Source organism: Brassica napus, chromosome A9 (genome assembly GCF_020379485.1).
Source record: "Brassica napus cultivar Da-Ae chromosome A9, Da-Ae, whole genome shotgun sequence".
NCBI classification, from domain to species: domain Eukaryota; kingdom Viridiplantae; phylum Streptophyta; class Magnoliopsida; order Brassicales; family Brassicaceae; genus Brassica; species Brassica napus.
In genome coordinates this window covers 38,560,485-38,585,518 of record NC_063442.1, presented here as the reverse complement: position 1 = coordinate 38,585,518, position 25,034 = coordinate 38,560,485, and the positions used below count along the sequence as shown (strand labels likewise).

The 25,034-nt window shown below is 35.6% G+C and overlaps 4 protein-coding genes across 7 annotated transcripts; 2 read left to right on the top strand and 2 right to left on the bottom strand.

The window, feature by feature from the left end:
• Nucleotides 1–239: 239 nt before the first annotated feature.
• Nucleotides 240–5,474, top strand: LOC106368588 (carotenoid 9,10(9',10')-cleavage dioxygenase 1-like). 2 transcript variants are annotated; one of them, XM_013808586.3, is made up of 14 exons: nucleotides 254–838; nucleotides 914–984; nucleotides 1,084–1,098; nucleotides 1,442–1,553; nucleotides 3,084–3,183; nucleotides 3,261–3,323; nucleotides 3,587–3,697; nucleotides 3,774–3,958; nucleotides 4,152–4,290; nucleotides 4,388–4,505; nucleotides 4,584–4,685; nucleotides 4,760–5,008; nucleotides 5,114–5,225; nucleotides 5,306–5,474. In XM_013808586.3, the coding sequence occupies exons 1-14, from the start codon at nucleotides 380–382 to the stop codon at nucleotides 5,333–5,335; spliced, it is 1,866 nt and encodes a 621-aa protein (XP_013664040.2). In that variant the 5' UTR covers nucleotides 254–379; the 3' UTR covers nucleotides 5,336–5,474. The 2 variants fall into 2 exon arrangements, 1 of the variants encoding a protein (XP_013664040.2); XR_007316637.1 differs by lacking the exon at nucleotides 5,306–5,474 and having other exon boundaries at nucleotides 240–838; nucleotides 4,767–5,008; nucleotides 5,114–5,222.
• A 243-nt stretch (nucleotides 5,475–5,717) lies between these two features.
• LOC106368587 (cycloeucalenol cycloisomerase-like) lies at nucleotides 5,718–10,978 on the top strand. The gene is made up of 8 exons (XM_013808585.3): nucleotides 5,718–8,553; nucleotides 8,628–8,764; nucleotides 8,898–8,981; nucleotides 9,295–9,336; nucleotides 9,650–9,760; nucleotides 9,864–10,055; nucleotides 10,316–10,413; nucleotides 10,535–10,978. Exons 1-8 carry the CDS (start codon nucleotides 8,547–8,549, stop codon nucleotides 10,710–10,712), a joined length of 849 nt encoding a protein of 282 aa, XP_013664039.1. The 5' UTR covers nucleotides 5,718–8,546; the 3' UTR covers nucleotides 10,713–10,978.
• Nucleotides 10,979–11,818: 840 nt separating this feature from the next.
• On the bottom strand, nucleotides 11,819–13,175 carry LOC106368586 (short-chain dehydrogenase reductase 3c). The gene is made up of 2 exons (XM_013808584.3): nucleotides 12,819–13,175; nucleotides 11,819–12,731 (listed from the first exon to the last, which is right to left on the bottom strand). The coding sequence occupies exons 1-2, from the start codon at nucleotides 12,830–12,832 to the stop codon at nucleotides 11,960–11,962; spliced, it is 786 nt and encodes a 261-aa protein (XP_013664038.1). The 5' UTR covers nucleotides 12,833–13,175; the 3' UTR covers nucleotides 11,819–11,959.
• Nucleotides 13,176–13,732: 557 nt separating this feature from the next.
• On the bottom strand, nucleotides 13,733–19,658 carry LOC106368585 (formin-like protein 18). 3 transcript variants are annotated; one of them, XM_013808583.3, is made up of 17 exons: nucleotides 19,019–19,653; nucleotides 18,189–18,901; nucleotides 17,877–18,098; nucleotides 16,564–17,807; nucleotides 16,354–16,480; nucleotides 16,164–16,235; nucleotides 15,963–16,061; nucleotides 15,805–15,846; nucleotides 15,612–15,692; nucleotides 15,483–15,533; nucleotides 15,320–15,401; nucleotides 15,136–15,230; nucleotides 14,972–15,043; nucleotides 14,788–14,904; nucleotides 14,631–14,699; nucleotides 14,470–14,536; nucleotides 13,733–14,370 (listed from the first exon to the last, which is right to left on the bottom strand). In XM_013808583.3, the coding sequence occupies exons 1-17, from the start codon at nucleotides 19,089–19,091 to the stop codon at nucleotides 14,228–14,230; spliced, it is 3,369 nt and encodes a 1,122-aa protein (XP_013664037.2). In that variant the 5' UTR covers nucleotides 19,092–19,653; the 3' UTR covers nucleotides 13,733–14,227. The 3 variants fall into 3 exon arrangements, 2 of the variants coding, with proteins under 2 accessions (XP_013664037.2, XP_048597403.1); XR_002654040.2 differs by lacking the exons at nucleotides 13,733–14,370; nucleotides 14,470–14,536; nucleotides 14,631–14,699; nucleotides 14,788–14,904; nucleotides 14,972–15,043 and having other exon boundaries at nucleotides 15,204–15,230; nucleotides 16,164–16,243; nucleotides 19,019–19,658; XM_048741446.1 differs by lacking the exons at nucleotides 13,733–14,370; nucleotides 14,470–14,536; nucleotides 14,631–14,699; ... (5 more) ...; nucleotides 15,612–15,692; nucleotides 15,805–15,846 and having other exon boundaries at nucleotides 15,944–16,061; nucleotides 16,164–16,243; nucleotides 19,019–19,658.
• Nucleotides 19,659–25,034: the final 5,376 nt, after the last annotated feature.

The window sequence follows — 25,034 nt, the reverse complement described above, 5'->3', positions numbered from 1 at the left end:
AAAAGCCATATTTTAGACTTAAAAAAAAAAGAAAAACAAATACAGAGCTGAACTAATATTTAAATTTTAAATTAATAAAAATTTATATTAAATATTTATTTTAACTATTCGAAATAACATCCCGCCCGTAGGGCGGGCCGACCCTAGTTTTAATATATAAGATAGTTCAGAGATATTATCATGTGAATTATATAGTTTCTGTGAATTTTGATATATTATTTTTGTCTAGATGTGTAGCCATGTAATGGTGTATCGTTCATGTAGTTCACAAACATTTATTTTCTTTAAGAACAACATTTTCTCTATGTTTCTTCTTTATATATCTCCCAAATCCACACAGTTTTAGTTGTCCAGATACTCAATAACCATCTTCTTCAACATGTTCTCTCTTTCACCGCCGTCCAGCCCTAGAGGCGCTTCAGTTAGACACACCTCTAGATTACACTACAGACATCTCTTGCTTCCAAAGCGTCCCCATTACTCGGTCACTGCCACCAAACATTATCAGAACAATCCTTACCCTCACAATAATCTTAGCAACCACCGTCCGTGGGCTCTGCAGCATTTTTCTCGCTCTTTGCGCTGGAGACGCTCACTTCTCAATTCAGTTTCTGATCAAACATTCATGGAGGAGAAGCTTGGTGATGATGGAATACTCTCTGTCAACCCTAAACCCTCAAAGGGTTTCTCCTCTAAGCTTATCGATCTTCTTGAGTCACTCCTCGTCAAGCTCATGCACGATACTTCTCTCCCTCTAAACTACCTCTCCGGCAACTTCGCTCCCCTCCGAGACGAAACTCCTCCGGTCAAGGACCTCCCCGTCCATGGCTTTCTTCCCGTGAGAGAGCTCCACATCTGATCATTTCTTTCTAAGAGTTCACAGTTTCTGATTGTCTTTTTTGTTAATTACCAGGAATGCTTGAATGGTGAATTTCTGAGGGTTGGTCCAAATCCCAAGTTTGATCCCGTCGCTGGATATCTCTGGCACGTGCTCTTCTTCATTTGTTTTTTTCTTAATTAAAGGATTATTAATTTATGAGTGGCCTCTTACTTATAATATTTGATTCCCTCAACTCTTTTCAGGTTTGATGGAGATGGGTACGTTAACGGTTTCCTGTTACATGTTCATAGTCCCCTTGATTATCTCACGAAACCCACGGGCTGCTTAACGCCAAAATGAGAGTTTTTAGGCAGAACTTGTTAGATATATAATTTTCCATTTTTGTCCAACATAATTTTGTATACATAATCAGTTTTGAATTAATTAGTCTAGTAAATATTTACATGTTTTTATTTAAAAGAGTTCGGAAAGGTAAATTAGAACTAAATTTTTTTTTCAATTACAGAACCCAAATTATTTTCTTTTGTCACGGGCCCCAAATATTTTGTGCCGATACTACCTGCTCTTATATGAATCTCCATGTCTCATATAACTTTATAGAATGATACATGGGGTACGCATCAAAGAGGGGAAAGCAACGTATTCTTCTCGGTACGTTAAGACATCACGTCTCAAGCAGGAAGAGTTTTTTGGAGCTGCCAAATTGATGAAGGTGAGCTTCTAAATATATATATATATAAAGTTTATCTTCTAAAATTGCATTGCTCATAGGGCCAGTGACCGATTCAACATTTTTATAGGCTATAACGCAAAACAAAATTTAGATTCAAAATTTTTATATTTTCAGAAGAGTTATTAAAAAGAAATCAAAATTTATCGGTATATTTATAAGTTTTGTAGTGAAGCGAAAATATACACATAAGATATATTTTTTGTTATCTTCAACCTATTTTTATATTTATTTATTTTTTTAATATTATATATATATATATATATATATATATATATATATATGAAAATGGAGTGCTTTAATTATTAAGAAATGGGAGATCCCGGTGGCCAGTGCCGGCTTTGAAAAAAAGCTGAGGAAACAAGCATGCCTTCAAATATTTATAAACTAGCGTAAGATCCGCGCAATTGCGCGGAATAAATGTTATATATAAAACTAATTTTTATCTATTATTATTTATTTATATTTATTTAAGTATTATGTATATAATTAAATTAGAGTAAATACATAAATAAAACAATACATCTTGTTTATTTACAATACTTTTTTGGTAAAATAAATCAAAACAATCATTTTATTTATTTTACATGGTATATAACTAAATGTCATTGACATAGACATAGATATATAGTATATTTTAATATAAATATTTAGATATATAGTATATTTTAATATAAATATTTATTATTGAATGCAAATCTAATTTATTTTAATATAAATATTTATATCGTATAAATAAATCTAATGTGCGATTTTTTGAATGCAAATTTCAAAATTAAAATATTTAGGTTTCAATACTTTTTCAATACGAATTTAGAAATTACCATATAATATGAATGTCCAGTAAATGAGACTTCATATTTATACGATTTATATTCATTTGTATCATGTTATTACTAAGAAAAGTTAAACCATTGATCACAAATGTTTAGTGTGAGACATTTAACATTTTCAGTAATTTATAGTCGTTTTAAAAATTCAAAATATAGCATATAAGAAATTTTTTTTTATTATATGATTAATGTGGTGGTTTAGTATCTTTTAATAATATAAAATTAAACTTAAAAGAGCTAAGATACAAAATTATTATCAAATATTTATTATTCTTAATCATTAATTGTCATATATACGTTAATTATATTAGGTAATTCCGTAGTTTTTATTTAAGAAAAGTGCAAGAATATTATTTTGTACACTATTTTATCTATTTAATAATTAGTTTAATAAAAATTATAATATAAATTAAGATATACCAACTTATTTATCTAAAAATTCTGAATTTGATTTTTATGGTGATACGTTGTTATAAAACAATGTTGTAATGTTTCTCAATTAATATATAAAGGATATCTTCAGCTCAATTTTTATTCAAGTTACTTTAGGTCAGGTGGAAACAACATGACCATTACCATTTCAATGTGACCGGATCAGTTCCTCTTACTGGCCACATCTCCTTTTATGAGTCGGCATTGCATGGGCGAATCATTTTTTATTTCATTGAAAATTTTGCAGATTGGAGACCTTAAAGGGATTTTCGGATTGCTTATGGCAAATATGCAACATCTGAGAACTAAACTGAAAGTATTGGACGACTCCTATGGAAACGGAACTGGTTGGTTACTTCATCCATACTACTTTATCTCCCAACTATTTCAAATTCTGATTCTTTTTTTTTCTTCCATGCACCAGCTAATACATCGCTCGTATATCATCATGGACACCTTCTAGCATTACAGGAGACAGATAAGCCTTGTAAACCCTCTACTAACTATTTTGTTTTTCTTTTCTTTTTCTTGGGATGGTCCAAAGTGGTCGCAAATAATTGAACTTGGTTACACCAAAAAAATAATAATTGAACTTGGTCTATTTCCTCTGCTATGCTTAAAATCTAAAAATAATAATTGAATTTGATGTGTGTGTTTTTATTACCAGAATTACTCATTATTTCTTCTATTTAAAAATCATATTTTTAGATTTGGATAGGACACTAAATATGTCATTCTCTTTCTTTATAGATGTCATCAAAGTTTTAGAAGATGGGGACCTGCAAACTCTTGGTATGATAGATTATGACAAGAGATTGACCCATTCCTTCACTGCCCACCCAAAAGTTGACCCTGTTACGGGTAAGTCTTCAATTTTTTTCTGTGAGAGACGAGAGCTACTCTTTCTGTTGACCCATGATGGGCTGTCTCGGTCCAGGTGAAATGTTTACATTTGGCTATTCGCATATGCCACCATATCTCATATACCGAGTGATCTCGAAAGATGGTATTATGCATGACCCTGTTCCAATTACTATATCAGAGCCAATCATGATGCATGATTTTGCAATTACCGAGAATTACTCAATCTTCATGGATCTTCCTATGCACTTCAGGCCAAAGGTACTCATTAAATTTAAAGATTACACCTACAAGAGATTTTTGCTTCCCTTATAGTTTAGTTGAAATGGTGTGCAAGAGACGATGATTATTAATTTATAAGCAAACAAGGGACACTTGTTTTTTAATACTTCCTTTGAGAGTCATAAACATTGGTTATACATTCATTATTTTCGTTTTTGAAATTTATTCTAAGGAAATGGTGAAAGAGAAGAAAATGCTATACTCATTTGATCCTACAAAAAAGGCTCGTTTTGGTGTTCTTCCACGGTATGCCAAGGATGAGCTCATGATTAAATGGTTTGAGCTTCCCAACTGCTTTATATTCCACAACGGTGTGTGCTTTTATATGTCTGTTTAAGGGTTCATATGATCATTTCTTATATTCTACGTACCAATTAAATTTCTATGAATGATTCCCTATATCTCCAGCCAATGCTTGGGAAGAAGACGAAGAAGTCGTCCTTATCACTTGTCGCCTTGAGAACCCAAATCTTGACATGGTCAGTGGGAATGATGAAGAAGTACTTAGAAGTTTTAGCAACGAACTGTAAGGATCCCTGACATGATACATCTCCTATTCTCTCTCCTAAATCAAAAACACCGTCCTCAACTATTGCTTGCGCAGGTATGAAATGAGATTCAACATGAAAACGGGCTCAGCTTCTCAGAAGAAACTATCTGCATCTTCAGTTGATTTCCCAAGAATCAATGAGTCCTACACTGGAAAGTATGATTTCACCTTTGTCCATGAGTATTGAACATGCAAGAAAACCTCATCTTTTGTTTTCTTGGTGTATTAAGGAAACAGAGATATGTATATGGTATTGGAACATTTCTGGACGGCATTTCAAAGGTTACAGGAATTATCAAGTTTGATCTGCATGCGGAAGCTGAGACAAGCAAAACAATGCTGCAAATAGGAGGCAATATCAAAGGAATATATAAGATGGGACACGGAATATATGGCTCAGACCCAATATATGTCCCGCGCGAGACAGCAGAAGAAGACGACGGTTACTTGATATTCTTTGTTCATGATGAAAACACAGGGTATAGTGCTTATTTACTTACATGCATGCTTCCTTACCGGTTTTGCATTTGTTTCTTTTTGTGTCTGTGCTGAACGATAATATAATGACGACTAAAAATGGGCAGAAAATCATGTGTGAATGTGATAGACGCAAAAACAATGTCGTCTGAGCCAGTCGCAGTGGTGGAGCTGCCACATAGGGTCCCATATGGCTTCCACGCCTTATTTGTTACAGAGGTACTACTATACGAAATATATATATTACCCTCTTAACATGCTATGTATATCTAACCTGACTGATGGTCTTGTCTTCACAGGAACAACTCCAAGAACAAACTCTTATATAAGCCAAATTGGTGCATCTATATATGTAGAATATAGTTATGGAAAGCATACAATACTAAATATTAAAACCCTAATCACGTATGCATGCTATATTGTATTGTAATCAAGTCATCTAATGGAATTATTCAGCCTCAAGTCATATAAAATCAGACCATAAGATCGTGGCCGCCATTTTTCTTTTCCAAAAATGATGTTTTCTTTCTCAACTCTATTAGTATGACAATTTCACCTGCCACATCTCACGAAACTGTTCTCTCCGATTCCAGATGGCCTTATCAATGTCACTATGAAAAACGTGACAAAACTCAGTGCTACCAATTTCCTCACTATATATAGGGGTGTCAATTCGGCCCGGCCTGGCTCGGCCCAAACCTGCCAAGCTCGTAAATAGTTGAGCCCGGTTTGGTCCGGTAATATTTTGGGCCTATAATTCAAAAGCCTGGTCCGGTCCTTATATGGCTATAGAGTTTTTCGGGCTTTTCGAAAAATAATTTGTCATTGTCACTTTCATCGTTGTAATACATGTGAATTTCATTAAAAAAAATAGTTTCATTTTTTGTTTTAAAATATAAAATGAATTTAAACCCTTTTTTTATCAAAAATATTCGTATGCTTTAAAAACATATTATAAACAAATAAAAATTAATTTGATTTAAATAATCAAATATAAATTAAAACTAAACATATAAGAAAACAAAATTTATGATGAACATAGTCAAATGTTTCATATTTTGTATATTAAAAAAAAAATATTGTACATGAAAGAAATTGTACATGTACAAAATTTAAAATGTGATACTTATAATGATCAAACAATAAAATCATTAACAACTTTTATATTTGTTTTATTAGAGTTTGGATAAAAATATCAAAATAATATGGCAATACTAATAATCGTTTGGATTGCAATAACGATAATATTTAGCTAAAGTATAAAATTTTGGGTTTTCGGACTAGTTTTAACCCAAACTAGCTTAGGCCCAAAATATCCAAAATCCAAATGGGCTTAGTCCGAAAGACCTAATTTTTGGAATTTATAAAACTAAGTCCAAACCAGATAATTTTAGGAGTGAGGCTGCGGGTATCGGTCTAATTGACATGTATAACTATATATAAGACATGTTAAGTTACTATGGATTGGTCTAATCAAAATAGAATAGATTAGAAATAATCAAATAAAAAATATTAATATTTTGATATTCTTGAGTATATTCCTACTAGTAAGGATGTTCTCATACTCTTCAAATCATCATAAATGATGGCCGATCATAGACAACTCAACATTTTGTGTTCTAAAGAGCGAATACATCAATAAATAAATAAATAAACTAAACTCAACCAAAAAAAAACAAAACTAACATAAATACAAATTAGATTGATTCCATCATTCAAAACATTTGATTCGATCATTCGAAACATCCAAATAGTCGTCAGCTAACGCAAATAAACCAAACCAAGTACTGTAATATATATATTTATAACATTTAAAATTAAACCAAACCAAGTACTGTAATATATTTATGAAAGAGACAATTAAAAGTGATTGAAGAAATGTTTTAAGTGGCAGCTTATGTAGCGCCTAGAAGTACACATTTAAAATTATGGTAATTATTTTTGAATCGCTTAAAAGTTATAATATAATAGTAATAAGATAATATAAATACTAGGAATTATAATAATTAATAAATTATATATAAATATTAGATACAATAATTTATATTTAGTTTAATTCATAATTTTGTATATACCAAATTATATACTTAGTAAAATTATTTAGAATTCAATGATATACATTTAGTTTAATTCATAATATTGTATATACCAAATTATATACTTAGTATAATGTTTTATTTTATAAAACACTTAAATCACTTGAATAATAATTTGGATTTTGATCAAATATTTTAAGTATTAGACATTGAGTCACACCATCTAGTAAGCATCTAACTATTTTTTTACACTACCAAAAGTTAAAAATACTTACAAATTAACACTCCAAATTATAAAATTTCATGTTGGGTCGGTTCAAATTAACTATCAAGGACATATACATATTAGATCTTTAGTTTTCTATAAATTAATATTCAATAAATTAATAAATACGATAAATTAATAAAAAAATTGGTCTTAAGTTGTGTCAATTCAAAATATAACAGAAATCAATAATATAATAGGATAATAATAATTTAGAAAATATCATATAAATATAATAAATAATGAAAAAATTGGATAAATACCTTAACTTATATTGTTTATTATCCTAGTTATTACCTTAGACATTGAGTCATACCATCTAGTAAGTATCTAACTATTTTTTGCAAAAGAAACCGCTAGGCGCTAAGCGGGTGATGACCCAACACCCGGTGATTAAAACGATTAAGAGAATGTCTAAATTATTAATTAGTTGGTTTAGGCGTTTATATATACAATAATAATATGTTAAATTTACCTAATATTTTTTATTAAATATTAATATTTATTAATGATAAAATTCAGATTATTTTTTTCATAAGAATCTTTCTTAATTATTATAATTATGAATAATAAATTATATATTATTTATATTGTAATTGTCTAGGCGGTTTATAAGGTAATTGTCACAGCCTTATAAGCTTAATCCCTAAGAGCCGCATAGACCACTTTTTAGAACACTGATTTTTTCCACTGTCCAAAAAAAAATATTTACAAATTAATACTCCGAATTATAAGAAACTAAAGCTGTAAAAGAATGAAAAAAAAGGGGATAGTTTTGCCTTCAACACCTCTTGGGTGACGTGATGGATTACACCAACTTTTAGCGTAAGAAACCGACTTGAGTGTATTCATCCAAAACTATATTTTTTTAATGATCACATTGTTGTTGATTAAGTTTAATATTGTGACATTGAGCTGGTAGCTCAAATCTTGTGCTGGCCCATTGACTTTCTCTAAGTCCTCCAGTTCATACTTTTTCTTCAGCCCTTCTGTTGATTAATGCTTGTTTTGAAAGTACACCCTCTGCAGCTTATTAGAATGGTCCATGGAGTAACGTCACATGTGATTAAATCTTAACTGCGGCCATAATTCCCGTCATAATCACGATAGTAGAGCTGTCACGTTCACCTTGTTGTGATTATTTATATGGTCGATCGTACAAAGTAATCCCTTTCAAGTAACCCATCGAAACGTTTCTCTTCCCAAAGCCAAACTCCAGATTTTCCGGTCACAAGGAAGATGTCAGGTAACGCCCATCTCTTCTGCTTCTTCCGTTTTATTGATTTTTGTTAAAATAATATAATATAAAGTTTTTTACAGGATCAAGTGATGTTTCTCGGAGCTTGTGGCTGGCACAAAATCCGAGCAAGAGATGGGGAGAGCTCTTCTTCCTGTTCTACACTCCTTTCTGGCTCACTCTCTCCTTGGGAATCATTGTTCCTTACAAGCTTTACGAGGTCCGTTTTTGTAAGATTATCAATATGTTTTCATATGAAGTCTACATATCCTGGAGCTGGCTTGTTTAGCTCCATGCAACTAGCTAGCTATTCACAGTTGGAAACAATTAAAATTTTATTTGCCAACTAGCAGACATTCACGGAGTTGGAGTATCTGCTTGCGGCCTTGGTTTCAGCTGTTCCTGCTTTCTTGATACCAATGTTAGTTATTGGAAAGGTTACAACTTCTTCTTTTTTCATTAATCCATTTTCTTTTTATTTTGTCGCCTTACCTTGGACTAGAAGTCACTACCTTAATGGAAAAATTCGAAAACATGTAAAGAGGTTATTGTACATCTACTAAATGCATGTAACCTGTTTTAACGAAGATCTTTATGTTATTTGGTTGTATAGAAGCTATTATGACTTTGTTACGGTTTGAGAACTCTGTTTCAGTGTGACCAAACATGCTGACTTGTGGTTCTATAGCCATGATCATCTACTTGTGTCTCTTAACTGATAGTTAACCGCTATTGTATTCCTTTCTTCAGGCCGACAGAGACTTATGCTGGAAGGACCGTTATTGGGTTAAGGCAAGCGTTCTTCCTTCTCTGTTTTAATTTTAAGCTATTTGGTTTACCGAATCACATGTAGAGAAACTCTCGCTGCATATTTCTTAGTTATTTTCCTAAACATAATTAATATAATACCAAAAATTCTTACACATAAATATTACATCAGAAACTCTCTTATTATTTACTCATCTATTCAACACTCTCTTTATTATGTTTTTGACATTAGTAGAGTTTAGTTTAATAGTGCCTTTAATTTCTTAATAGTTACAGTGGTGAGAGTTTGATATCTCATCCGTTGTTGTATCAATTAAGGACTTTATTTCTACCACAGGCAAATCTCTGGATAATTATTTTCAGCTATGTGGGAAACTACTTTTTGACTCACTATTTCTTCCAAGTTCTTGGAGCGTCATATACTTTTCCGGCGTGGAAAATGAATAATGTAAGCAAACACACATCTAACCTCGGCTTTTCTCCATCGTGTGTGTGTGTCTGTGTTTTATTGTTTCCCTGAGCTCATGATGGCAGATTTTTGTGCTGAACAGGTGCCTCACAGCACATTCTTCATGGCACATGTTTGTTTCCTCTTTTACCACGTTGCATCCAACATTACTCTTCGAAGGCTACGACATTCCATATCTGATTTACCAGATTCTCTGAGATGGTGTTTTGAGGCTGCATGGATACTGGCCTTTTCTTATTTCATTGCATACCTGGAGACTGTTTCTATTGTAAATGTATGTTGTGGTGTTCATTTGTTTGATACTTTTTCTCAGGGCACATTAGATCTAGTTTTCTGTTTCTAGATATTCCGGAAACCACAGAGAGCAACTTACTTCGTGCTTTATCAAGTAGTAGCTTATTGATAAATTATTCTTGTATATATTAGGCTTAAAGGCTATATATGTTTAGCTAGTAACACCATTCTAGAGTCTTCTTTGGAAATTACTTGAGAACAAGTTTCATATGTTTTTGTTTTGTTTTCAAACATTTGCAGTTTCCTTACTACGAGTTTGTGGACCGAAATGCCATGTACAGAGTTGGATGTTTGTTCTATGCCTTATACTTCATTGTGAGCTTTCCAATGTTCTTCAGGTAAAGAGACGCCTTAAACAAGACTGATGCCTATTGAAACTGGTCTATAGTGTTACTCTGTCCTAGATTTTTTCATCTCCTTTTCATATGCGTTTTTTCATTGGTAATGGTGGTATTGCAGGATGGATGAGAAATCAAGTGATAAATGGGATTTGTCACGTGTGGCTGTTGATGCTTTAGGTGCTTCTATGTTGGTAACGATCATTCTTGATCTATGGCGTCTATTCTTGGGACCTATAGTTCCCCTACCGGAGGGAAAAAGTTGCCTTCAGTCTGGATTAGTATGGTTTTCCCATTGAAGGTTGAAAGATGGCTGTTTCGACCAATTTGGGGAGTGAAAGATAAGCCTGCACGAGAGATTCCATTTGCACTTTACGGAATTGGGAAGTAGATGATAATATTATGGGCATGTTTATAATGTTTTTCTTCTTCCAGATGACGCCTGCTTTGATACATTTCTTCTGTTTCTCTCATATGGTTTACTTTGTAAGAATATTTTTATGAACCCTAAGATCTCTAAACATCTAGATTAATTACATAATGGAATTATATGAAACTTCATAAATTTCATTGTGCCTGAGAGATCTTCTTTAATGGAGTGTATCCTAATTGGAAAACGAACACCTAAATCTCTTAATATAAATTTTTAAATTTCTTTCGGCTTGCCTATAGACTTATGTGTTGATTTCAAAATGTCTTTACATAAATCCAAAGACATATATTTGAAGTGGGAGGAGAACATAATTGTTTTCTAAGGTTTACTTAAATTACGACCTGTCCATCAAAATATTGATAAATTAGAATTACTTATTTATTTCTGACTTAATTGATCATCAAATAAATTAAAGAATAATAATCATAATAGTAATAAATAAAAACGTTATAATTTAATTCGTCGTAAAATATGATCCGGCAAAAATTATGTGTACTGATGCCGAAAATATGACTCAATTCCAGTGAGGACAAAATTCTCTATATTTGTTGATATAGTTAATGCAAAATTACCTTACCTAAATCTTTCTTCATTACAACATTTTCAATTTCAGTTCGTGTTAATATATATCACATGGTTATCTTAATCAAAAGTTTTACTAGGTTATTTTACGTTCGGCTCATCATATTATGGATAGTGATGTTCGTTTGGTTGCCGCAGTTTTTGGCGTCGGCATCAGCGTCGGTGTCAGCGTTAATGAAAATAGTTGTTGTTCGTTTTGTAGACGCCAACACCGACACTGTTTTAATCGCAGACATAAATTTTTTCGACGATCAACGCGAGGACGTAGCGTTTAGACGTAGACACAGACACAGTACCGGCGTAAATGAAACGTATAAAAATTTATTAAAAAAATTGACACTAACGTAGTCGTTGGTAGCTGCGTTGCGTCGACCAAACAAACAGCACTGATGTTAGTCTATTATTATGATTTCATACTCTTATTCCCAATCATATCAGTTATTATTACAGCAGAAAAAAAGAGGAAAATGACAAAAGTTTTGACGTTCAATTATTATCTTTTTTTTGACTGATTCAATTATTAATGTTTCTCTAAATTTGAACATTGCCTGAACGACACATACTATAACCTCCATCCACCGCCAAATTCTGACCACTGACATAAACCGACTCATCAGAAGCCAAAAACAGAGCCACTTGCGCCACGTGGCGAGCGTTAAGCACCACACCCTTGAGCACCCCCTTGGCCGCAAATTCTTCCTCCACCTGCCTCGCCGTTTCCTCGTCGTGGCTAGTCAACGGCGTCGCGAGCGCGTACGGTGCCACACCGTTGACTCTAATCCCATACTTCCCCAGCTCCCCACACGCCGTTCTGATCAGCCCGAGCAGTCCATGTTTAGACGCCGTGTACCCGTGACGTCTCCCACCACCAATCTCCGACGACACGCTCGTGGTACACACGATAGACCCACGCGTGCCTTTCTCCACCATCGCACGTGCCGCGTGTTTGATAAACGCAGCCGCGCCGCGCACGTTAACCGCCATTATGCGGTCGAACCGGTCAAGATCCAAGTCGAGGATGCTTCCCCGCGGGTCCAAGACGCCGGCGTTGCTGAAAAGAACGTCGAGCTTTCCGTGCTTCTCGACGGTGAACTTGACGGCGTTCTCCACTTCTGTCTCCTCTGTTACGTCGCAACGGTAGAAACTGGCTCTCTCTTTCCCGATGGAAACGGCGACGTTTTGGCCTAGCTCCTCTTGTATATCGACTATGACCACTTTAGCTCCGTGGTCGGTGAATAGCCTAGCCGCCTCGGCTCCGATACCGCTGGCTCCGCCTGTTATAATTACGATCTTGCCATCCAGTCTTCTTTCCGTATATAGACACAGACTTAAGTAAATCACTCGATCATGCAAATATGCAAAATTAAATAGTGAGAGATGACGCACTTGCCTTAGTTCCGACATTGTTGAGGGATTCCAAAGGATGTGTATGCGGGGATATAATGCGGGGATTCCAAAGGGTAATATGTATTCGCCAATACGTTGCAGAGTTGAATTTCTCAGTTACTTCTATAAATGGGGGATTTACTAAAATAACTCAAACTTGTATTTGAATGCAAATATATACTTCAAATTCTATCAAATAGAAAATAACATAAAATCGTAGTAAAATTATAACTATTTTTTTATTACCAAACAAAAAATCCATATACACTTGTATGATTGATTATAGTCCTCAGAATTTTTTTTAATAATGAGGTCTAGTCGTCTAGAACAGCCTCAATGGAGGAGGATCTAAGCTAATATATAGTAACTATTAAAAAATAAAATAAAAATTGAAAAAGGAAAATAGAGACAAATGAACTGATTCTGGTTTTAGAACCTCAACAAAAAAATCTTAGAAACCTTTTGTCTATCTGTTGATTTCTAGTTAACACTATTATTTGAAGTGTAAAATTAATTATTAACTAGATTATATTTAATTTATTATTTTTAAATTCTGTTAAAAATCTATGTTTTCACATATTCAAAGATGGAACTGCTTTTATACCATAAGATATTTTTTAAAATTCTATTATCTTGAGCAGATTTCTCGAAAATGTATTAATGTATTCAATTCTAAAATTAATAAATAGTATAAAAATATTTTGATGCATTATAAATTAAAACATGTCAATATAAATATAATTCTACCTCGGATTTATATTGTTTCTCATGTATTTCATAAGACAGGAAATGGTGTTAGAAAGGCTGAAAAAATCGTTTTAAACCTTTGCTCATAAATCTTCCATATCTTTTGGAGAAAAGCTAGGAAGAAGCAACATTGTATAAAAATACAAAAAGAAAAAATTAGAGATAATGCCATGTAGGAAAAGCCTAAATATTTCATTGGATGTAAGATTGCAAGTGTTGATAAGACACACACACACACAAAACACACTCAATATTTACACATCCCCTTTCTTCCTCCCAAAACTTATACACAAAAAAGTTATAACATTTTCTGCATTAAAGCAGGGAAGAACTCAACAGCTACTGCTTAAGTCTATCTAATACTATTTCCATCATATCACAGAGCTGAATCTTCATGTCTTCTTCAGTAGATAACGCCAGATTCCATCTGCTTTTGTAAACCTATGATTGGAACAAAGTTTCCTCTCCTAAGCTAAAAGACTGATTCCAACGCCACTGTCTTGTCTGATGATGAGCTACTAAATGGAAAGTTCTCTAACTCTACGTCAAAGAATGGTAGGAGCCGGAACATGTAGTTTCTGGGTTCCCAGGACTGCCAAAGGCACAACTCAAGGAGGTCGAGCGAGTAGAGAACATGAACCTTTTTTTGTGTTCGGACATTGTGTATCAGTTCTCACTGCACACACCTTTCTTAAGTTTCTCGTTCTCTGCTTCTTTCTGCACTCTTCTCTTTTCAAACTCGACTTGCTTGCAGTTTTCCTCGTGCGACCGTACAAATATTCTAACAAAGTTTTGCAGGGTGGATACAACTGCAGATTACAAGGAATTTGTTTCTCATAGGTCAAGCCAGAGACACAACTCGAGAGATAAGAGGAAAAGAAACTGAATAGGTTGTTGAGTAATGTTACCTTGTTCAAATGGGACACGAGCTGGATCCTCTCCGAAATATAACGCCAAAGCATCGGCACTTCCACCCTAAGAAAATACAACGGATTAATAGCGCCTAAGCTTCTTGAAATGTTGAAATCAAAGTGATGCAGAAAAGCAATAAAAATAAGGGAATTCTAACCACAGTTGAATAAAGAGAAGCCAAGGACCTAACTTCTCCTTCGGCAAAACTAAGAAACTCTTTCAAGTTCTGCATAAAACAAGTTACAAGAAGGCTAAGCAGATGATAAAAACAATAGCAATCACTAGTTAAAACAAGTATCAGTGATTTAGCGTACCATACGAAAGTGTTTTGATACTGGACCATCAGTTTCAGATGTAGTGAATTCTAGTACAACTTTCTCCAACCCTTTCCTAATCGCTTGCATCTCCTCTGCTAGATATTTTAGTTGAATCTGCCATCAAATAATACTGTCAGAGGATTGAACGAGTTTCTTTTTATATAAATAAAAGCAAAACTACCTTTGTTGCAGCCTCCAAGCTCACCAGGTCTTTTGGAAAATCAAGTAACTCAGGAAGTTTTTCGGCGAGCACCTGTAAAGAGGAATGCATGTTAAGAGCAAAGGGACTTTTACATTAAAACAAGGGAGAGAAAGAGCGGGAAACTATTGAAAAATCTCCTATACCTTACAGAGATAGTGCATCAGAGTCATCTTACTGTTGCGGGATCTAGTGTCAGTGAGTTTCAGAAGACTATCCAAGCGAAATCCGATAGCCGAGCCTGTCAAAAAGAGAAGAAATATATATATAAAAGATACCAATAACTCTTTGAAAATAAGGCAGAGAAAAGGCAGTAGATTATATTCTCACCCCTTGCAGTCCCGTGGTTCAAGGCATTGCCCAAGGAAAGTATAGTTTGCATGATTCTTTTTAGTTTAGCCGAGCCTCTAACCTGGAAAGAGTAAACATACAACAGAGTCAAGAGTGGAACATGAATCTGGTGTGGTTCACGAAAAAAATTAAATCAACTTGCCTCGTTGGCTGCTTGATGTATGATATTCAAACCTCTTCTAAGATCAGTAACCTGAAGGGAAAATAAAGATCCAAGATTTTAGAAACCTAAAGCATTACACAGATACAAAACTCCAGTTGATGCTCGTACCTGGGAATGGAACTGGATCTTGTACGAGAAAACCCTTAGCTTGGTCTCCACTCGAGGAACTTTCAGCAATTCTAAAAAGAACTATCACAAGAAAAGTCAGAAAAATTGCTGTCAGTACGGAACTGAGAGAAGAACTTGAATTCATCTATAAATGTGGATTGTTCATTTATAAATGTGGATTCAGCAGACCAACCTGCTCACACCGTCCCAAATTTTCCTTATTTCCAGTGTAGCCCTGCGGAAAGCAAGAAAAGCAGACAGGAGATGTAGCATCAGTGTATTCACAAAAGAAGCTGTCACTTGATGATAATAACTTAATACTATCAAGAAGCAGAAAACAAATATATATACCTTGAGCAATTCTGCTTCTTCTTTTGTTGGACAAAACTTGATTAAATTGTCAACTTGATCAACATCTATCACCGACTCATCCAATGCAAGAACAGAACTCTGTGACCCAAAAAGATCATTCAGGTAAAAGATAATACGATTTAAAACAGCTTTTGGTCAACAAGATGAGCAATGTCTTTTGCTAGAAAAATTTGTACTTACCATTAAATCAGGCAAAGGTATTTTAACTTTAGAGAGCATGATCTCACAGTTGTATGCTCGTCTGAGCTCAATCTGCAAAACTAATAGACCACGTTAGTTGGAAAAAAATAGAGTGACTGTAAGCTATATTCTAACAGATCTTGGAAAACTAGTAGTGTCAGAAGAGCAGAATGTTCATTGCAACAATTACCAGCTGGACTTTCTGAACTTTAGGCCGGCCACGTCGACCTGACTTCCCACCTTTCGTTTCATTGTCAGAACTAGGAATCGCTGCTGAGAAGAGTTTCTCAAGCTCAGAGATGTCGAACTCTGGAGCACTAGAATTGGAAAGACACAGTTAGAAGATGCCGAAGCTAATATAAGAAACCAAATCAAATACTTGTAAACTAAATATTCATACGTAGCAGCTTCATCAGGTGTCTGCTGCGCCTCAGCCCATAAACTTCCTTGCAATGCCCTAGTAAGCTTCAACCAATGATACGGTTTCAAGTTGGCCTTTCTCGTTTGACCCTGACCTTTAAGACTCGCCTGTAACATCCCCCGCCCCTTTAAACCCAATGGTGGTCCAGGGACTGGAGGAACGTTCCCATTGCAACCACCGTTTTGAGAACGAGACAGAGCTGAAGGGGCTGGTGGAGGAGGAACGGGAGGGGCTGCAGCTCCGGAGAGAGGTTTAGAACGCAAAGGTGGGGGAGGAGGAGGTGGGGCGTTAGATGTGGTTGCTACTTTCTTTGGAGGTGGTAACGGTGGTGGCGAAGGAAAAGATGGCTGTGCAGAACGTTGAGGTGGAGGAGGAGGCGGTGGAGGTGGCCCTTGTGTTGCTGTGGAACGCAGAGAGGAGGATGCAGGAGGTGGTGGTGGGGGTGGAGGAGGAGGAGACAAAATCTTAAGTGGCTTCAACAGTGGCAACGTTGGTGGCTTCACAACTGCTTCTGCTGGGGGAGAGCCATTTGAAGGAGAAGCTTTAAGTATCAGTGGATGCAAAGCTGGTTGAAACGTGATGGAAGGTGATGATGAAGAAGTAGCCTCTTCACCTTTACCTGGACCATGATCGTGTAATATCGAAGTGATCCCAAGGCTAGACGGGGAGCTGTGAAACCTGGATACCGAAGCAGGCGATGACCCTTGTGTGGGGCTACGATTCAAAACTGGTGATGTCACCGAACTTTGAAGCAATCTCGGTGAGATTATCTTCGAGTGAGCTTGTCTTTGCACAGAAACACGAAGTCCCTGCGGTTCATCCACCTTCTTAATGAGTGAGTTCGGATCTGCATAAGATCTATGACAAGAATCTGAGTCTCTCTCTCTCCACACCGGAGAGAATGCATCAGGACTCACAGCAACGTTCTCCGATATCATCAGCTTGGTCTTCTCCCTAACCTTCTCAAGCGCCGATTCAAGTAAGCTACGTGAATCAGGGCTTCGAGGGGAACCTGAATCCAAGCTCTCTTGAAGGATGTTTGCCGCTGTTATTTGGTTAAAAACAGTGACAGCAACATCAGAGTTTGGATCCAACCATTCTCCATCACTAAAAATCTCCTGAACCTTAGCAAACGCTTCCATAGGTAAACCATCATTCTCCTCCATATCCGTTAAATCAACAGAGACGTGATTGTTACCAGCGCCCATCTCCGAAAATATAACCTGAACAAACACACAGAATGTTACCACTTGTATAGATACAAACCAAAAAAAAGAAGATAAAATAATCACCTCAGCTCTGAAACCTTTAGGAAACCGATCCGTTGTGTTCCACAGTACATCAATGTCATCACGGTTAAGTAAAAGAGCGTTCGATCTAAGAAACGCAGTATTGAACACAACACGAAACATCATCTCTTCCCTCTCATGATCACTATCTAAAGTAATGCACTCAAGCACCACATCACCGAGAATATGGCAATTAATGTCAATCTTCACCACCTCACAATCTGCCTGCAACGGTAGACAGTAAGTTTAAGTTACTATAATGATACTCGGGAGAGAGAGAGAGAGACTGAATGAACAAACAAACATACAAACCACCTGCTTATAATGCTTAACAGCTTTGCTTCTTTTAGGCATGGAGAAAAGCACTTTCGAAGTCCGGTCAGAAGCCATAAACGGATCTTGACCATATATTCTAAATATCGGCCGGCACCCACCCTCACCATCAAAGTCAGGAACCAGCTTAAGATTGATACAGTCCAACGTAACCGCCCGGTCTAGCGGCGGCCACTGCGAGTGGCCGCCAACGCTCCTACTCGAAACATACCGAAGAAACCTCAGCTGCGAAGGGAGAGGATTCAGCGGAGACATAAGCTGCAACAGCTCGCGAGGAGCATACTTATACATCATCTCAAGTGTTTTCTCTTCTCCACTAAACTGTTTGCGGTACAGCAAGAGGGAAGCGAGCATAAAGGCCAGAACAGGCCACCCGCCGCGCTCACAGTGCGCCAACAAGATGTTCTGCTGGCTCAACAACAACCAATTCTCGCTAGATTTAAGAAAGTGGTGAACCGTTTCCATAGTAAGCAAAGGGCAGCCTTCGTAGTGACGAGGGTAGTCCATGATGGTCGTCATGTCGTGCTCGGAGAGCACATTCTCCATCAGGCTTGTGCTCTCTCCTCCGTCACGGAAATTAAACACCATGAAGGATGCACCAGGGAACTGTTCTCTCAGCTGGCTCATTATGCGTCCTACGTAGACTCTGTACTCCTCTTCTTCCAACATATCCGTGGTTAAGCAGCAATCAAAGACTGTGGGGAAAAAATATAAATACAACAAGGATCAGCAAAACTAACAGTTTGAACTAATTAAGAGCTAAAAGGTTCAAACTTTCTAAAAACCCAACACTTAAAAAGCAGAGAGCGTACCGTAAACCCTCTCGGAGATCTCCACTAACCCTTCAGGAGGCTTTTTGTAGAAGAACTTTCTAAACAAAGCCATTGAGAGAGCTCTTCTTTTAAAAGGCTTACCAGAGAATACAATCCCTAAGAAATAATGAGCGGCTTCACCAAATGCGAGCCCACATTGCAGTAAAGGGTGAAACAATAACCCCCAAATCACCAGAAAACAAAAGGGAGGACAATGTCAGGAGGAAGAAGAGGAGGAGAGATTATCTGGTTGCTGGGTCTTTAAGGAACAACACGGTGTGTGTGTTTGTGTGTGTTTCTTTGTAGTTTGGTGGCTTGTCTTGACATACACACTTTCAATCTCTTCTGTTTTTTTTTGGGAATTGGAAACTTAGCTTTCAATCAAAACAGATGTTGATAGCTTTGCACATGCGAAAGAAGAGAAAAGAAAAGAGAGAGAGAGAGAGCTAGGTTATCATTTGGAGAGAGAAAACTAGGGTTTTGTTTTCCTGTAATTCGAGAGAGCAAGAAGATGATACAGCTATTGTCGAATTTGAGACGGAGATTGAGGATGTCTGATTTAACAAGAAAAAAAAAAGATAAGAGAGGAGGACGGACCCAAGGATCTGTTTAGCTTTTCGAAGGACTATGATACATGTCTTCAATATTCTTTTCTTTTTTTTTGCTTTATTTACTTTCCTAAACATGGAAATATATTTAATTTTTCTTCGTGTTTTGGCAAATCAACTTATTTAAAAATACAGATAATCTTTGAATAAGTACACATTAGATACCATTGTTTTTTTTTAAGTAATAAAGAATAATATAGCATCCTTTATTGTATACACTTTAAGATCTAAGAAAAGGCCGTGCTTACACTAACTAACTAACTAACCTATTAACATCCGGAGTATATATATGCCTTAATTGTTCGAGAGCGTTTTATGGATGTTTACGTGGAATGGTCTTTAGACTCAGTTAATCCGGAGAACTGGTTGAGCATTGAAGAGAGATGAGACCATATGAAACAAGTAAACACGAGGTTCATGATAACGGAAGGAGCTTTGCTGAAACACCCAATCAATCTATAAATACTTAAAACATGTTAATATAGGACCATTTAAATACAGGTAACACTGAGAAATATTCTAATATGGATTCAGCGTATACAGGAAATATGCACGAGTTCGATGGTGAATTATTCGAAATACGTTTATTGGGAGATTGAATGTTGATTACAAGAGAAAATAATAAAAACTCGTAAAAAGTTATGAACTCGACAAAATAGTGAAACTATGTAAATTCTAATTCTTGCGCCGATTTTTGAGATTATCAAATATATATTCTCTTCGAGCTTAGGTATTTCCTATTTATGTCAACTTCTTTTCTTTTTCCTCCAAGTTATCTCATATGATCGTTTTTCTATCAGGTGAACTGAGTTCAGTTTACTTGACATACCTTGTCGAGGGATATAATTAATTTCCAAAAATAAGCTCCTCCCCCGGTTTATTGTGAGAAACAAAGTATATCTCAATGAATTACCAAGAATGGATACTAAGAGTAAAAATCTTGGATCTTATCTTTCAAACATTGACGGTGGTTGCCATCTCGGCTTTTCCAAAGGTCCTTATTGGTTTACTGCAAACTATTTATCAGAATTTTTGGTTATTGTTGGTTTTAGCATACCAATTTTTTATCCACTAAACAAGACCTCCAATTTGCTCTGAAAAGTGGAATTATCGTCCATAGAAACTTTGAGACTCGTCGTCTGCTTGTCTTTCGTGCCATTTTCTTGTAAATAGTGAACCTTTTACAACTTAACAAAATTTGGAGGACACACATTGCATGAGTTCGTTTACTTTTTGGACTCGTTTTGGTAATTCATCAAGATCAACAATTTCTCTACCCAATAAACTGAGTGGCTTATTGTTGGTGATGGACTATGTCCCTCGACAATGCTCAACAATATGTAACCAAACTCGGCTCAATTAAGAGAAAATACGGATGAGGAAAGCCAAGTCGGATTAGGAAAAAAAATAATTCGGTAAGTTTAATTATAAATAGAGAGGAACTCACACAAAAGATGAGATATTCACAATAACACATAATTTGGCACAAGAATTGGATTTTTGTTGAACATCCTGTAGCACATGTTCACACACAAAATGGTTTAGCTGAATCGTTAATTAAACGTCTTCAGTTGATTGCTAGACCATTGCTTATGAAATCAAAACTCCCAGTCTCTGCATGGGGACATGCTATATTACATGCAGCAGCGTTGATTCGCATAAGGCCAACGAGTAATCATCAATTCTCTCCATCACAATTGATTATGGGTCATGAGCCTAATATTTCCCATCTTAAGATATTTGGATGTGCAGTATATGTTCCGATTGCTCCACCACAGCGATCTAAAATGGGACCTCAAAGAAGGTTAGGAATATATGTTGGATATGATTCTCCATCAATAATTAAATACTTAGAGCCATCCACAGGGGATTTATTTAAGGCCCGATTCGCAGACTGTCATTTTAATGAGTCTGTTTTTCCAACATTAGGGGAAGAGAAGAAACAGTTGGGAAAGGATATTAATTGGAATGAATTATCATTATCTTATCTTGATCCTCGAACTAAAGAATGTGACCTAGAAGTCCAAAAGATAATTCATTTACAAAGCTTAGCAAACCAGTTGCCAGATGCATTTACTGACCCAAAAAGAGTGACTGCGTCACATATCCCAGCTGTAAATGCTCCAGTTAGAATGAATGTCCAAGAAGGACAAAATCAACCTGCTAATGAGTCTAAAACACGTCTGAAGCGTGGTAGACCTATCGGTTCTAAAGATAAAAACCCTCGAAAAAGAAAAGGAGCAGAAATTGGCAATAATGAAACCGAGGTAATTACTACAAGTGAAAAATCTCCAGAAGAGAACATGACACAAAAAGAAATTCAGGTACCTGATAATGAAGAGATCTCAACTAACTATGTCATGTCTGGAATGAAATGGAACCGAAAGCAAATCGACGTCGATGATATTTTTGCATACAATGTAGCAGTTGATCTTATGGATGAGGATCATGAACCAAAATCTATTGAAGAGTGTACACGAAGAAGTGATTGGCCAAAATGGAAAGAAGCAATAGATGCTGAATTAAAATCTCTTGCAAAGAGAGCAGTGTTTGGACCTGTAGTCCGTACACCTAAAGGTGTAAAACCAGTGGGATATAAATGGGTTTTTGTGCGAAAAAGAAATGAAAATGGTGAGATTGTGAGATACAAAGCACGTTTAGTTGCTCAAGGATTTTCACAAATACCAGGAATTGATTATGAAGAGACATACTCTCCTGTGGTGGATGCTACTACATTCAGGTTCCTTATCAGTCTAGCGATAAAGGAAGGACTTGATTTACGCTTAATGGATGTAGTCACAGCTTACTTATATGGCCCACTAGATACTGACATTTACATGAAAGTCCCTGAAGGATTTAAACTGCCAGAAGCAGCAAATTCTAATTCTCGAGAAAGTTATAGCATAAAGTTAAACCGATCTCTTTATGGACTGAAACAATCAGGACGTATGTGGTATAATCGCCTAAGTGAGTACTTGTTGAAAGAAGGCTATAAAAACGATCCTATCAGTCCATGTATCTTTATAAAAAGATTTGAGAAAGGATATGTTATAATTGCAGTGTATGTTGATGATTTAAACATTATTGGAACTCCTGAAGAGATTTCAATTACAATGGATTACTTGAAGAAAGAATTTGAGATGAAAGATCTTGGAAAAACAAGATTTTGTTTGGGACTACAAATTGAGCACCTTAAGAATGGAATCTTATTGCATCAACAAACTTACACAGAAAAGGTTGCTAAACGATTTTCTATGGATCAAGCACATCCTTTGAGTAGTCCAATGGTGGTAAGATCACTCGATGTGAATAAAGATCCCTTCCGCCCTAGAGAGAAGAATGAAGAAGTTCTTGGTCCTGAAGTACCATACTTAAGTGCTATAGGGGCATTAATGTATCTTGCCAGTCATACAAGACCTGATATATCATTTGCAGTGAATCTACTGGCAAGGTTTAGTTCATGCCCAACTCATAGGCATTGGAATGGGATAAAACATATACTCCGATACCTCCAAGGTACGAAAGACATGGGAATATTCTTTCCTAACCCATCCGCAGAAGATTTGATTGGTTTTGCAGATGCTGGATACATGTCTGATCCCCACAATGCTAGATCACAAACAGGATATGTGTTTACTTGTGGTGGAACTGCTATATCTTGGCGTTCGATGAAGCAAACAATTGCAGCTACTTCTTCCAACCATGCAGAGATTTTAGCCATTCATGAAGCTAGTCGCGAGTGTGTATGGTTAAGATCCGTCATTCAACATATACGAGAAGATTGTGGTCTATCTACAGGAAAAGAATCCCCAACAGTCATGTATGAGGATAATGCTGCATGTATCGCTCAACTCAAAGATGGTTACATCAAAGGAGACAGGACAAAGCACATTCTACCGAAATTCTTTTTCACCCATGATCTACAGAAGAATGGCGATGTTCGTGTCGTTCAAGTTCGTTCAAGTGACAACTTAGCTGACTTATTCACCAAGGCGCTACCCACTTCTACTTTCAAGAAGTTGGTTCATCTTATTGGATTACGTCGTCTCAAGGATCTTGACGTTAGTATACATGAGGGGAAGTAATTGCGTGCTGCACTCTTTTTCCCTTAACCATGGTTTTTCCCACTGGGTTTTCCTGGTAAGGTTTTTAACGAGGCAGTATCATACGCGCATAATAGACATCAAGGGGAAGTGTTATATTTATTGTGATGTCAATTATAGAAAGTCTTGTTCACCAAGATTTACTTGTACTTGGTCTCCAAGCTAAACCCTCATATTGTATCCCTATATAAAGAGTTCATTATTCATGGAATAAGACACACCAATTCCTCTCTTCTCTTGTCTTCTCTTCTTTATTCAAAACAATTTTCATAGATTTACTTTATTCTTGCCGAATTCATAGTTCTCTTACAACTTCATCATATTTTCCTGTGTTGTTAACATTTGATCTCTCAAAAAAACGTTTTTCAAATATCCCACCATTACATTCGTGTTTTCATCGAACACAGCGAATTAAGATTCAACACCCCACGCCCCCTACAGCCTTCTAATCATAAGAGATGTAAATGGTTTTGGGATTATGCCACTAACAAATATGAAGTCCATCAAATAGTTGTGTCTTATGAATCATTGATAGACCTGAAGCAAAGAAAATGCAATTCAAATATATCACTAGAAGAAAATTCATAAAAATATGAATTTGTTTGTTTCAACAAAAACAAAAAGATTTATTTGTCATAATTATGATAATTGTGGGATCAATCATGATTTCAAATATTCAAGATCAAGATCTTAAAGGTTGAAATCCCTATTTTTAATGATTTATTATAAAAAAAATGTGTGAGAAAGATGTGGAAACAGATTAAAACACAAAAAAAAAGTAAATGACAAAGAGATTTAATGTGATTCACCGTAAAAAAAAAAAAATAATGTGATTCACCAAATTGGTTTTATCTACGACAAAGAATTTTTTTATTAATCAGAAATTGAAAATATAATTTATATTACATTATGACTATACACACACAAAATATATAAGAGTATCTAGAATCGAAAACCATAACACTAAAGATATATATCTAACAACATCTCCAACTAACTAATGCTACCATGTCTTCTTACCAAGTTCAAGACATCTCAACAATTTTTTTTACTATTATATCACTAAGCAGAGCTCATGTAATCTTTGGTGTTTTTTGGGAAAATGAGCATTTTATTCTCTAACTATTTGAAATCAGCACATTTAATATCCAAGTATTGCTTGCGCAAAATTATTTCCGAACTAATTGTTGATTGCGCAAAATTGGACATAAAATAGTCAACTGTTAAAGTATAAACGAAAAATTAACGGCTTCGGTCCCATTTTTAACGGTTGACTATTTCAAACCCAATTCTGCAAAGTCAACA